This window comes from Leuciscus leuciscus (assembly GCF_965113295.1).
Source record: "Leuciscus leuciscus genome assembly, chromosome: 18".
Lineage (NCBI taxonomy): Eukaryota > Metazoa > Chordata > Actinopteri > Cypriniformes > Leuciscidae > Leuciscus > Leuciscus leuciscus.
In genome coordinates, this window is record NC_138742.1 from 32,781,503 (window position 1) to 32,795,746 (window position 14,244).

A 14,244-nucleotide genomic window follows, 5' to 3' on the forward strand; every position below is an offset into this window, starting at 1 on the left:
TCAGCCTTTAGACATAGCCGATTTCGTATCGTGACTGAGCTGAGGCAAGTGGCTTTCGGTTCATTTTTGTGACGCGCAGTTCCCGGAGACAGAGACGACAGACAAACTTTTGTCGTTAGCCAAATATGAATACATTTTACAGTTTTGAACGATGTAGGCTATACTCTACTCTTATCTGTATGACCGAAAACTACAGAGTAGCCTATTAAGTTATTTTAGCTGTTAAGAGAAGCATAAATCCAAATGAACGCGCCGCCGCGTTTGTCGAACACTAATTCAGCATGCCAGAATAAAACCTGGCTTTAGAACAATGCATAGCGCCACTCGTCGTGGTGTGCCAAAACACTTTATATATTATTATAAACTTCAATATTTCATTCAAAACAATCTCAAAACGCTCTGTGACATTTTGAAAAGCCGTGCATGCATTACTGCCACTGGAACCATGAACGTAACAGAATACTGGTTCTGATTTTATTGTTTGTCGTTTAAACGTGCCTCTTGCATATCTTTATTTTATATATTTTATGTGGTCTATTGAATTAGCATTATATATATATATATATATATATATATATATATATATATATATATATATATATATATATATATATATAATTTTTTATTTTTTTAACAGAACTGCTTTTGAAATTACGATTGGAATTATAGGCTACAGAAGTAAAGTCATTGTATAATATTTGTTCCTTAGTGTAAAATGGAAATGCATGGTAATTTTATTTTATAAATATAAGCAAAAAACTATGGTGTAACAGAGTTTTAGAACTAGACAAATCTCTCTGCATCAATAATAGGCTATAAAATGTATTAATAGGCTAATATAAAAATTTCAGTAGTCCAAGTTGGTTGGGGATTTGAACCCGTGTCATCTAAATGATCGAAACGTTTGTTCTACCACTCGGCCATGACTTTACTCGCTGCGAAATGCCCAAACGTTCCAATGTGTGTTCACTCACACGAGCGAGAAGCGCTCTTCATTCGTCTCGTTCTTCAATAGAATAGTACAAATAATCAGCTTCATTGCACATAATTTAATTTTGTTTGTTATTTATTGTTTTAAATTTGTTTTTGTGGGGGGGGGGGTTTTGTGTGTGTGTGTGTGTGTGTTTTATCGCACTGCTCCCCGGGGAATAGGCTTTGTCGCCCACCGACGTCTAGGCCTACAATATGAAATACAGGTTATATTGTTATCGTCTCTATTTTTAACTTGTTATTCAATTTTTCTGGCCTTATTAAATGTTCTATTCTGTTTACCATAGTTGTAGTATTTCATCCTTACTGTTAATTGACATTAACCCCACTTACGGCAATTGAAAAAATGCAGCAGTTGCTGCTGTTTTGCACAATATCCCTTTGCGCCACCTGGCGGTCATTTCGCGAATGACTTTGAAATGCGATTGGTTTATTTTTGCCGCGGTAGATTTGCCGCGGTGGCTGGCGCGGCGGTAATAGGCATTCTGGTTGAGTACCATCTGTATATCAGATCCCAAGACAATTAATTTGTAAAAAAACATTAGAAATAGTTATTTAAAATAGGACATGTGACCTATTGAGAGAGGACTATGACAATTTTCTAAAAAAACTTCAAGTCCAGGTAGACATGCTTACCAGACTCGTCACAGTTTATTCTCGGGGTTCCAGGTGGAGTTCGGGTTCCCGCTCTCTCCTGCCCCCTACGGTCTACACACCAGCAGTAACCTGTGGACCCGTGGCACTGCTGAGGCCTGTACTGACCATCCTCATCACACTGAGGGATGAAGGCTCCCACCAGAGTAACACCACCGTTTCCACTCTGAAGACTGTCTCTGTGCTGCTCACACTGGGTCTTGGGACGACCTTCAAGGTAAACGTACCAGAGATTATAGAATTTACTTGGAGGGTTAGTTCTCCAAAAAAAATGTATTCTGTCATTAATAAGTCACCCTCATGTTGTTCCAAAACTCATAAGCCTTTCATTCAACTTCGGAACAACCAATGAGGTTCATATGACTCACAATAGTTACATCCATGAGATCGGCCTCTTACAACGAACACACTGCTGAAGTTTCATCAAGATCAGTTAATGTATGCTTAAGTTATAACACACTTCCTGTGTCCCTTATTCGCCATAAATTTGTTTCCTCGCCACGGCCAAACCGTTCGAGATATCAAAAATCCGTCCGCAATTTATCATCCTCAATGTCTTGTCTTCATGCACACCGAGTCTGGTGGCGATCGGATGAATTCTCTAGGAGTATTTCAAAATCCAGAGGATGCGTTTTTCAAACAACCCATAATAGCTGACTTCCTGTTGGGTGGAGCTAATAACAAAGAGTGCGGAAGTGGCTCGGCCCAATGAGATCTATACGTGTACCGAGATTCATATTAATTCATGCAAGCGTGTTTGATATATGGACCAAGTTTTCGGACCCCATTCAAGGGGGCGCTGTTGAGCCCCCCTGCCACGCCCGGGTACCAGCTTCAGCCGTTTATCGGTTTGGACCAGTGCAGTGCGAGCCGATCGTGATCATGCGACACTGTTACTACACAGCGCTAATAAGAGATCCAGTAAAGAAAGCATTTGAATTCGCCACAGAAGTAATAACATCGCTGCGAGATCTAGTGAGAAACATTCACATTTCTCCGTTATTAACGGATCAAACAGCGCTGACGTGGAAACCAGGAAGAAACATTGTGCCATGAATGAACTATCCAGTGTCCACAGATCAGCAACATTCACCATGGATTTACTGTAGTAAAACTAACTGCAACCATGGAATTTTTTGTCAGGAATAGTATAGGCTATAATGCCTTCAAGTAACATTACGTCGGTTTTATTTTGACATTATGAATACAATTGACCGTTCGCAAAAGCCACGCCCCCTAGTTATTGTTACTACGCCCGTCAAACAATTGAGAACCAGGTTGCTCCATACCTATTGGTATAAGTGATTGGTTTTGGAGTAATGCAGCAGACATATCCTCCACGGCACGACAGAAAGGGCTGCAATATGCAGTGGAGGGATATGTTCAAAATGTTAAAATAAGCAAAGACGGGAATATTACAACAATCGAGGCCAGTGCTTGAAGTGGTGGAAAAAAGGTGCCGGTAGGCTACTCTCTTGCATTGGCAAATCATGACATTTGAGATTTCTACAGTGAAAAACAAAACTTGGAGATATTGCTGGTACAACAACAATTTATTGTTATTTATTAACAATACAAATGTATTTAAACAAGTCGTGTGTGTGTGTGTGTGTGTGCTTGTGTGCAAACAGAACTCCAAGTCTGCAAGTCCAAAAATACATTTATGGTGAGTTTGCTACATTTTATTTTATTAAATGCATTTATGGTGAGATTATTATATTTTCATGTCAATCTGTGTTCATTTTGACCAAGAACCATGCGCTGTCACTTTAATTCAGCGCGTGCAGCACAGCAAAAATGGACTCGGTGTGGAAACGATTGCAGCATCCAAGTGCAGTGTGAAAGCTCTACCTGTTAACATGGGTGCGAAAAAAAAATACGCACCGCATACGGACTACGGAGTATATGTGAAACGGGCGTGACTGACGCTTATATATGTTATATACGCTGACATTTGTATGCTTATTAATCTTCGAGGCATTTGGCTATGAGTGAGGTCTCCCACACTGCTTAATCCATTGTCGGCATCTTTCCGCTTGGGTCTTGGGTTTTGGAAAGGCGAAAAAAACGCCCCCTCCCTCTAAACTTTTGGGGTACCTGGTGTCAGACTTGCAGGTGCAATAGGCGCTTCGTTTCACCATGTTGCTGAAATCGCAATGTTTGACGGGGGTCCTTCTCCTTAGTTACAGTTGCTGAGCTAGGATTGGACGAGGACCGTTCGAGGGCGGGGTTTTGCGAACGGTCAATTGCTGCCCTCAAATGTTAATCTGAACTAAAATAAACCTTTGTTTATAACTAGGCTACTACAATATTACATTTCATTTTTTCCAAGGAGCTGTTTTGTTTTATATGCTCCTAAGAAGAGTCAATTATAGCTCCAGAATTGCTCAAAGTAAAAAAATATCATACTTTATGATGTTAGTTTTAAAAATTAAATCAAGGAAATTTCTCTGGCATTTCTATCTTTTTGCTGTAGGCTATCGAAAACGTACCGAACCGAATCGTGACACAAGTGTATCGCATCGAACCGAACCGTGAATTTTGTGAACCGTTACACCCCTAATATATATATACAGGGCTTGACATTAACTTTTTTGCTCACTAGCCAATGTGGCTAGTGGTTTTCCAAAGTTACTAGCCACACAGCATTTTTACTAGCCACATTTTTGTTGTTGTGAAATTACCTGATAAAAGTTGACTATGGCGTGCTAAAACTAGATTTACAACCCTTGACACGTAAAACCACTGTACACACCCAAATCAAGACTACATAAATGTATAACAATACAGGTCATTATTAGCTCTGATAAGGTTGTGTAAAGCTCCTTTTTTAATTTTTTTTTTATAAAACCACGTATTAAGATAAAGACATAAAAAAGTAGTAGTTTTTATTAATGAAAACGAAGCTTTTTTGAAAACGCACTCCAAGTGGATACATTTGAAAACGCCGTTTTCACGTCTTAGTGTGGACTTGAAACCGGAGGTATTTAAAAACGATGACGTAAATTTAGTCATGTGACGCATATTGTACCAATAGATATTCATGTTTATACCAGTATTGTGCCTGTTATATGCTATTCACTTTCACACTGTTGCTAAAAATATTCTACATTGCACACTCTTCATATCACAGTCCTGCAGTGCAAAGATGACAGAATTTACTCACATTTGCTGTCATATATGAGAGCAGTCGCGTTTTAGACCAAACATATGGTGACTGCGTGCGACCTGGACCGCATTAGTGAATGGTGAGATATTTTACTAAATAAAATGATCCTGTCGGAAGATTTGCGCGATAACTTCATTATTTATTTTCCCATCTGAATCATATCAGTGATTTTTTGGGGGGGGGTTATGCATGCGCAGTAAGGTGAAGCGTTTTCAGGCGTTTTTCAAAAGTATCTCATCCACACTGAAAACGTCCGAAGACGCTAGTGTGGACGGAGAGCGTTTATAAACGAAAACGCCGTTTTCAAATGTATCTGTAGCCTTCGTTTCTGTGTTGTCGGTCACTAGCGCGCAAGCGCAAGGCAACACTGTGTGCATGTAATACTCAGATGCCTTTTGAAAAGACTACAATTATTCAACCCGCCAAAGTGGCTAGTTGGAGTGACTGTGTTACCCGCCACGAGCAAAATCCACCCGCATTTGGCGGGTTGGCGGGTGTTAATGTCAAGCCCTGTATATATATTAGTGGTGGGCCGTTATCGGCGTTAACGTGCTGCGTTAACGCGAGACTCTTATCGCGCGATAAAAAAAATATCGCCGTTAATCTATTCTCCAAGTTGGGTTGGGAGATGGCTCTATACTACACAAGCTATGATGACGCAATCTACCCGCGGCCGCGAGGTAAACCCGGCTGCAACGCATATTCGTCGTCATCTTAAGTAAACACGGCTGAAAGTGAAAGCTGGTGAAAAAGATCGGTGCAACATCCATTATTTGGACTTGGTTCGGGTTTAAGCCGTCAGACGAGCAGCAGCAAACTATATACAGAGTGTGTGGGGTAACAGTTCGGTAAGTTAACACACGACTAATCCGTTCTCAAATTCAAAACGAAACATGATATCACTGAATACCAGCGCGCGCGTATTATTCCCATTCCAATATATCTTAGTGGTGTAGCACATAATCTCGATTTTAAGAATCGTTTCTTTTTAACTGAAAAGACATCAGTTAGACAATATTCTAATTTTAAATTTGGGGTTTGATAAGCTCCAAGCCATAATAAACATTAGACCTACTTAAGTCTCTGCAGCTAGTGTACTTAAATTTTATTTATCTGCAAAATTATGTTGTATACTTACAGTTTTGCACAATATATGTTCTCAAAACTACATACACCCTTTAAAAAAAAATACATTTAGCAGTTGTTTAGCATGGGTCTGTGTAATCTGTTCTGAAATGGTTTTATTATAATATACTGTATATCATTATCGCAAGAGGCTGCAATGTATATCACAATATAGATTTTAGGCCATATCGCCCATCCCTAATTGATAGCCTATAGTAGTTGATAATAACATAGGCCTACCTAATGTTGCCTACGGACGGTAACAGTACAGTAGTAACCTTTTACAGTCTATGAGTAGAACAGCTTTCTCAAGCAGTTTGTGATGCATTTTGGAAACAGGAGATGAGCCCCTGGTCTAATGCGCCACCTGGCTTGAGAAATCCGTTCTGAAAGACTTACTTTTATAGTCATTATTTGGGTAGCACATATCCAATATATACAATGCCTTCGGCAGAATTCAAATGAGCCATTTTAATCTAGATTAATTTCAAAATGAATCTAGATTAATCTAGATTAAAAAAATTAATCTATGCCCACCTCTAATATATATATATATTATACAGCACGTCCTATACAAGTCAATGGACTTGGACAAAAACTACGATAAAACCTGTTGGAAAGCATCTTTTTCAGCGATTTTTGAGTGAACATATCAGTGAACACCCCTGACCACTCGGTGAGTTTCACGTCTTTGTAAACGAAAGTTTAATGTGTTTTTAGGAAGGAATCTTCCAGTGCACATAGACAACCATTGTGGGGGTGGGGGGGGGGGAGCGAAATAAACCTAAAATTCTCGGGACAGGAGCATGAGTCCAAATTTTAATCTTAACCGTTCTATTTCATCAGATACGATCTGTAAACAGGGCTTTAAGTGTAAAATACCGAACTTGTCCTTTAAATGGCAATGAAAATGACCTATTAATTGTCATTTAAGTGAAATTACTAGTGCTGTCAAACGATAAAAATATTTAATCGTGTTAATCGCATTAATGTCATAGTTAACTCGTGATTAATCGCAATTAATCGCACATTTTTATCTATTCTAAATGTCTCTTGATTTATTTTTGTCCCATTTGTTTTTCTCATTTTAATGCTCTTATCAGCATGGAAAAGTGGATCGGCTTGCTTTGTGCAAATGTTTTTTATTGAAAACAACATTGGCATATACTGTAGTGTTCAATTTCACACTAACATTCTCACTTGGAGCAAATAATTTCTCACACAATGTAACACTGTCCATCAATAAAAGGGTGAAAGAAATACTGACAAGGTCCTGATATTGACGAGGGGGCGGAGAATTCGCATCAGCTGTGTGTGTGCTTGGCCATGAAGTGGTATTTCAGACTGGACGTGCTGCGATGATAGCTCAGTTCACAATGACAAAACACACAGATCACTTTGGTCTTGTCAAGGGAACCATTTGGCCACTTTTTTCAAATTAAACTTTCCATTCAGAATCTTATTGGCATCCATTTCGCCGTCTCGCGCTCATTATTCATCCACTCAAAACGTAACGTTAAAGGGGATCGCACACTGGACGAGAAGCGAAGCACAGCGCCTCGTATTTAAAATTCGAACGCATTATTCTCTGAGTGTACACCAGACCATTCGGTGTTTTTATTCCTGGTCATAAACTGAGAAAGTGCGCGTCCGATGTGCGATACAAGTTGCCCTAGACGCTGCTTCTCGTCCACTCTTTGGCCGGCTTGCAAGCCCAAACAAGTGTGTGCGGCGTGCCTGTTGTTTCCGGTCTAGCTAGATACGGTGGTGTTGTAGTTTTACTAACGTTACTAGTTGTTGCAAAAGCATGTGAAAAAAAAACTACAAAGTTTGCTAGGCGTTAATCGTGCGATAAAAATATTGACGCCGTTAATAACGCGTTTAACTGACAGCTCTAGAAATTACTGAACTTAAATATACAAGCTTGATAAAAATGATCATTCAAGAAGAAAATTCCAGATGACACTTAGAGGCTTTTGCATCTGAACTCTTCATATATATATATATATATATATATATATTAGTGGTGGGCCGTTATCGGCGTTAACGTGCTGCGTTAACGCGAGACTCTTATCGCGCGATAAAAAAAATATCGCCGTTAATCTATTCTCCAAGTTGGGTTGGGAGATGGCTCTATATACTACACAAGCTATGATGACGCAATCTACCCGCGGCCGCGAGGTAAACCCGGCTGCAACGCATATTCGTCGTCATCTTAAGTAAACACGGCTGAAAGTGAAAGCTGGTGAAAAAGATCGGTGCAACATCCATTATTTGGACTTGGTTCGGGTTTAAGCCGTCAGACGAGCAGCAGCAAACTATATACAGAGTGTGTGGGGTAACAGTTCGGTAAGTTAACACACGACTAGCAGCTAATCCGTTCTACCACCTCAAATTCAAAACGAAACATGATATCACTGAATACCAAAGACGCGCGCGCGCCAGTATCGTGCGCACAGACAGCACGCCAGAATACAGTTATCTTTCGTGCTTGAACTTACAATAACACACACAATTATGCCAAAATGTCCGTTTTGTCGAGTATCTTCATAACATAAGAGCTGTCTTATGATGAACGTCAAGAGTTGTGAAAGAATGAGGCGCGTGCGAGAGCCGCGTCTCCGTCAGCTGGTCTTAAAGAGACAGCAGCCAATAAAGCTTTCTGTCAGTAAAGTTAATCAAAGAACAAAAAGAACAGAGAAAATGACTCACTGCTGTTGACTAAAGTTTTTTTTTTTTTTTTTTGCTATAATAAGGATTAGTCTATATTTAATTTATAATTTATGCAGTGCAGTTTGACAATTTCGGTATATGTCCTAGGTCTACCTGTTTGACAGGCACAGGTAAATATGACATTTATTTTTAACTCTTGTATTATTGAGACAAATAACAATATTGAATTTATTTTAATTTGAAAACACAGTGCATTTAGTTGTTGTTTCTAGTTTGAGTTGAGAAATGGGCTACAAATTTCAGCATTATCACTAATCTGTGTGTGCATTTTACTTGAGAAATAAGCAAGTTAACTCATGAAACCATTTGTTTACTATATCGCAATCGCATATCGCAATATTGACCTCAATAATCACAATATGACATTTTCCCCAAATCGTGCAGCCATACTTTTCAGAAAAATGTATTTCGTATCATTGTCTTGTGAACTAGTCATTCAGCTTTTGATCAATAGTGATTGGCATGTTAAATCCCACACCTGGTGTGTGTTCCTTTGGAGGGTGTGGTTGTCAGGTAGGGGAGGGGGCCCATGAGCTTCAGTGCCCAGGGGCCCCTGGGGGTACTAATCCAGCCTTGCTTAGTGGTGTAGCACATCATCTCGATTTTAAGAATCGTTGTTGTGTTTCTTTTTAACTGAAAAGACATCAGTTAGACAATATTCTAATTTTAAATTTGGGGTTTCATAAGCTCCAAGCCATAATAAACATTAGACCTACTTAAGTCTCTGCAGCTAGTGTACTTAAATTTTATTTATCTGCAAAATGATGTTGTGTACTTACAGTTTTGCACAATATATGTTCTCAAAACTACATACACCCTTTAAAAACAAAAACATTTAGCAGTTGTTTAGCATGGGTCTGTGTAATCTGTTCTGAAATGGTTTTATTATAATATACTGTAAATCGTTATCGCAAGAGGCTGCAATGTATATCACAATATAGATTTTAGGCCATATCGCCCATCCCTAATTGATAGCCTATAGTAGTTGATAATAACATTGGCCTACCTAATGTTGCCTACGGACGGTAACAGTACAGTAGTAACCTTTTACAGTCTATGAGTAGAACAGCTTTCTCAAGCAGTTTGTGATGCATTTTGGAAACAGGAGATGAGCCCCTGGTCTAATGCGCCACCTGGCTTGAGAAACCCGTTCTCAAAGACTTACTTTTATAGTCATTATTTGGGTAGCAAACATATTCTGAATGCCTTCGGCAGAATTCAAATGAGCCATTTTAATCTAGATTAATCTAGATTAATTTCAAAATTAATCTAGATTAATCTAGATTAAAAAAATTAATCTATGCCCACCTCTAATATATATATATATATATATATATATATTAAGGGACGAGACACTCAAAATATTGCACAAACAAATCCTTTAAATTGAATGATATTCAGAACGGAACAAGAATAAAAAAATAACTATAAACAAGCCAACACTAAATAAAATAAAAATAAAAACGAAAGTAAGCAGGGTTGGACTCATGTAACTCTCATTAGAATCAAAATGTTCCAACATTTGCGATGTATTTGGATGCTAAACTATTCTTTATCATAGGGATTGTACTTCACTCACGTTCCAATATCGATTTAAACAGAGCAGTGTAATTTTTATATGTTAGGTTGACTATTTTATTAAGGCTATAATGATGTTTCCCTGAAAATAATTGCACACCTTAGAATCTTTGTCAACCAATCAGATTAAAGCATTCAAAAGACCTGTAGTATAATAATATAATATAATATAATATAATATAATATAATATAATATAATATAATATAATATAATTAATATAATAAATATAATATAATATAATATAATTGTGGCGAGCAGGACGAGGCCGAGGGCCGTGACAGAGCGGCACGAGGCCGGTGGCATGATTACTGATGAGCGACTCCTGCGCGACGCACTGGTCTCGTATCTCTCACGGAGGAGCGGAAGCATAAAGGAGGAGCGACGACAGTGAAGAGCGAGAGAGGACAGGTCTGAATTTGTGTTGTGTTTTCTTTTCTTTTATTGTGACAGCAGTCGTCCGTGAGGGGCTGCTGTCTCTTACTTTCGTTTTGTATTTGGTTTATTTTTATCATTAAAGTTTCATGAATGTTCGCCGGTTCCCGCCTCCTCCTTCCCATAACAACGAACTGCGTTACAATAATATAATAATATAATATAATACCTGTAACTGGTGCTGAACACTGACGTCCACCGCATGCATTGCTGCAGCATTTCTCATTGTTGGGACACTCACTGTCGTCGGCACACAGCGCTGAACCCATCATGGCACACATTGCTGCTTCATGATTTGTGCTTGGACACACTCCTGGCTTTACTGTTAAACAGACACATGACAGAGAAGCCATATCACTGAACGCTGAATGTTTCTTTTTGTTTTGTTTTTATGTAAAAAAATATATTTGTAAGTTGTATATATTATTGGAATACGTTTTACAGCAACGAACACCTCGGGTGTGCATTATTTTCTCAAAATGCAACGAACCGGAGTCAATTATTCTGCTAATCATTATTTCCAAAAAACAAGGAAATAATTTGCTGTAAGGACCTTTGAAATAACTGAAATCATTTGGTGAGGTGATATGGACATGTAATGCGGTCAAGACCTGCCTGGAACTACTTTTGCAGTGTGTTTACCTGAAAATAATTACACACCTTAGAATCTTTGTCAACCAATCAAAGTCAAGCATTCATCAGCTCATTAGATGAGAACTGTTCTAAGACTGTCAGATAGAGACACAGAAAGTGCAGATTGGTGGGTCCCTAGGAGGACCAGGATTGAACACCCCTGTTCTAAACCAGCGTTTCCCAACCGGAGAGCAGGGGTTTCGTGTAAAAACACCATCAAACATTTTTACATTTCTAAAATGTGTAAAAAAAGAAAAAGAAGATGTATCAATCTCGGATGTCTCTAATAACAACAAATTACGCACACAAATTTATAATAAAAGTGCAAATCGTACGTTTTCCATGTCCGGTTATGTCCGTGCTGTCAACGGTAACGCATGTGATTCATGTTTTTCAGTTCAACGCGTTATTAACGCAATTCACGCAGCATCCGTTTTTTCTGTCATCCTTTGGCTGGCGTTACATTATATGATCACGTTCTTCTTCATGCAAATGCTTTTAAACCATGCAAGCGTGAAAAGACAAAAGAGAGCGCGCTGCCTGTGAATGTCCTTTCACACACAGGGCGCACAGATAGACGCGCGCCAGAATCGAGTTCTCTTTCGCGCCTTTGAACGAATAATAACACACAATTATGCCAAAATGTCCGTTTTGTTGAGTATCCTCATAAGAACAGTCTTAAATTAGTTAAAGTCCTAAAGGAACGTAAAGAGTTGTGAGAAAATGGGACGCGTGCTCCACGTGTGCAGCCGTGACAGCAGAATCAAAGAAACACATGCAGGTAACAGAGAAAATCACTCACTACTCTTGACTAAAGAACGCTTGTAGCTTTAATAAGGATTAACCTATATTTAATTTATAATTTATGCAGTGAAGACTGAAGTATTTGATAACTGTATTCAATTTCTGTGTATTTTCTACCTGTAAGGTAGGAAGGGCACAGTTACATATGACATTTAATTTGGACTTATGTGAGGATTGTTTTAAGTTAACTTAAATTAACAGTTTTTATATTTTTTGGAACCAAATAAATGTTAAAATTGATAGCTTTCAATTATACTGTAGTGTTGAATAGCGATAATTAATGTTTAAAATTTAAAATAAATAAATAATTGAAGACATCAGTAGCAGTATTGGTATCAGTGATACTGGCCTTCATTCATAAAAAGATGCCATTAAACAATTATTTAAAATATACTGTCTTTATGTTGTTTCTTCATTAATTTGAAGATTAACTGTGAAATGATTACATTAAAAAATATATTAAAACAAGCTATCTTGTGCAATTATAACAAAATGATCCCCATATAAAAACACAGTAAACAAATACAGTAAACAAACATTTAGGTGAGATTTGCAATGGTAATTGAACAATGTTTATATATGAATAAAAGCCATAATCAAATATGTCATCATATAAAGTGATCTCTTCAGAAGAAATTCTTAGACTTTCAATGGATGGACACATTTTTTTTAGATAATATTAAAAAAGATCTATATGACAGTAGGCGGTTCTTCCCTGTGGTATTGAAAATTGATACATTTCAAGGTATCGTATCAAAGTAGTGTCGTGACAACAGTAGTGGAGGGTGCCACAAATGTTTTTTTTTAATTCAAAGGGTGCCGTGACTGAAAAAAGGATGGGAAACACTGTTCTAGACCATACCAGAGCATTTACTAGTTGCCATATATAACAGGAAAGACAAATTTATTAATCATTATTCATTAATGTTAATATGCATAAAAAAAAATAAAAAAAAATAGTATTTATATTTCTGTATTGTGTTATATTTTTTTGTTAGTAAGTGCTGTTAAAAATTGTTCTGTGCATAATGAGCTGGTGGGTTTATGGTGTGATTTGATGTGGACCGGTTGTGGTGGGCCGCTCTGTGCCAGAAAGTCCAGGGCCACTTTTTAGCCCTATAATATAATATAATATAAAAATACCTGTATCTGCAGTCATACACTGAAGTCCACATCCATTGTTGCAGCATTTCTCATTGTTGGCACAGTCACTGTCATCGGCACACGACACGAAACTTATCCGGGCACACATTCCTGGTTCATATGTTGTGATTGGACACACTCCTGGGTTTGCTGTTATATAGACACATGACAGAGAAGCCAAATCACTGAATGCTGAATGAAGTTTTCACTGTAAAAAAAGGTTTTTGGAAGTTGTTTATAATATTGGAATACGTTTTACAAAAGAACTATTTCAGTCTTTCTACTTTAAAATGTTTTATTCAGTGTAACTTGCTGTTTCTTAAATTATTTTTGAACCTCACAAGCCATTTCTGATCTAAAACTGTTTCTGATCTAAAGCAAGAAACACCTTGAGTGTGCATTATTTTCTAATAATTCAACAGACCGGAGTCAATTATTCTGCTTTAAAATTACAGTATTTAAAAAAATATATGGAAATAATTAGTTGTTTTTATCCTATGGTTTACTATATTTATTTACTTGGTCAGTGTCGTCGTGGGTTTTGGTTCTTTTGCTGTTGTTGCTGTAAGGACCTTTGAAATAACTGAAATCATTTGGCGAAGTGATATGGACCAATCAGATGCAAGCATTCTACAGCCCCATAGTGTTATGTAATGTAATGTTGTAATGTAATGTAGTAGGCTATAGTATAGATAATATAATATAAAAATACCTGTAACTGGAGCCATACACTTAAGTCCACATCCATTGTTGCAGCATTTCTCATTGTTGGCACAGTCACTGTCATCGGCACACGACACGAAAGTTATCCGGGCACACATTTCTGGTTTATATTTTCTGCTTGGACACACTCCTGGCTGGGGCAGACTGGGCATCTGGTTCACCTGGCCTTTTCCCGGTGGGCCGTACAACTTGGTTTGGTCCATTGCTACGTAAATATATATAAAGAACGAATTATAGAAAATACACATAGCCTAATAAT

The 14,244-nt window shown here is 37.9% G+C and overlaps 1 protein-coding gene across 1 annotated transcript in view; it reads right to left on the minus strand.

The window, feature by feature from the left end:
- LOC309481286 (uncharacterized protein) overlaps positions 1–14,244 on the minus strand; it is a gene marked incomplete at its 5' end in the record, with an annotated part of 159,103 nt that overhangs the window by 86,128 nt on the left and 58,731 nt on the right. Inside the window, 4 exons of the mRNA XM_082146155.1 lie at positions 1,627–1,854; positions 10,852–11,004; positions 13,263–13,412; positions 13,975–14,190. Of these exons, the coding sequence (XP_082002281.1) occupies positions 1,627–1,854; positions 10,852–11,004; positions 13,263–13,412; positions 13,975–14,190 (747 nt within the window). The remainder of the gene's footprint in view (positions 1–1,626; positions 1,855–10,851; positions 11,005–13,262; positions 13,413–13,974; positions 14,191–14,244) is intronic.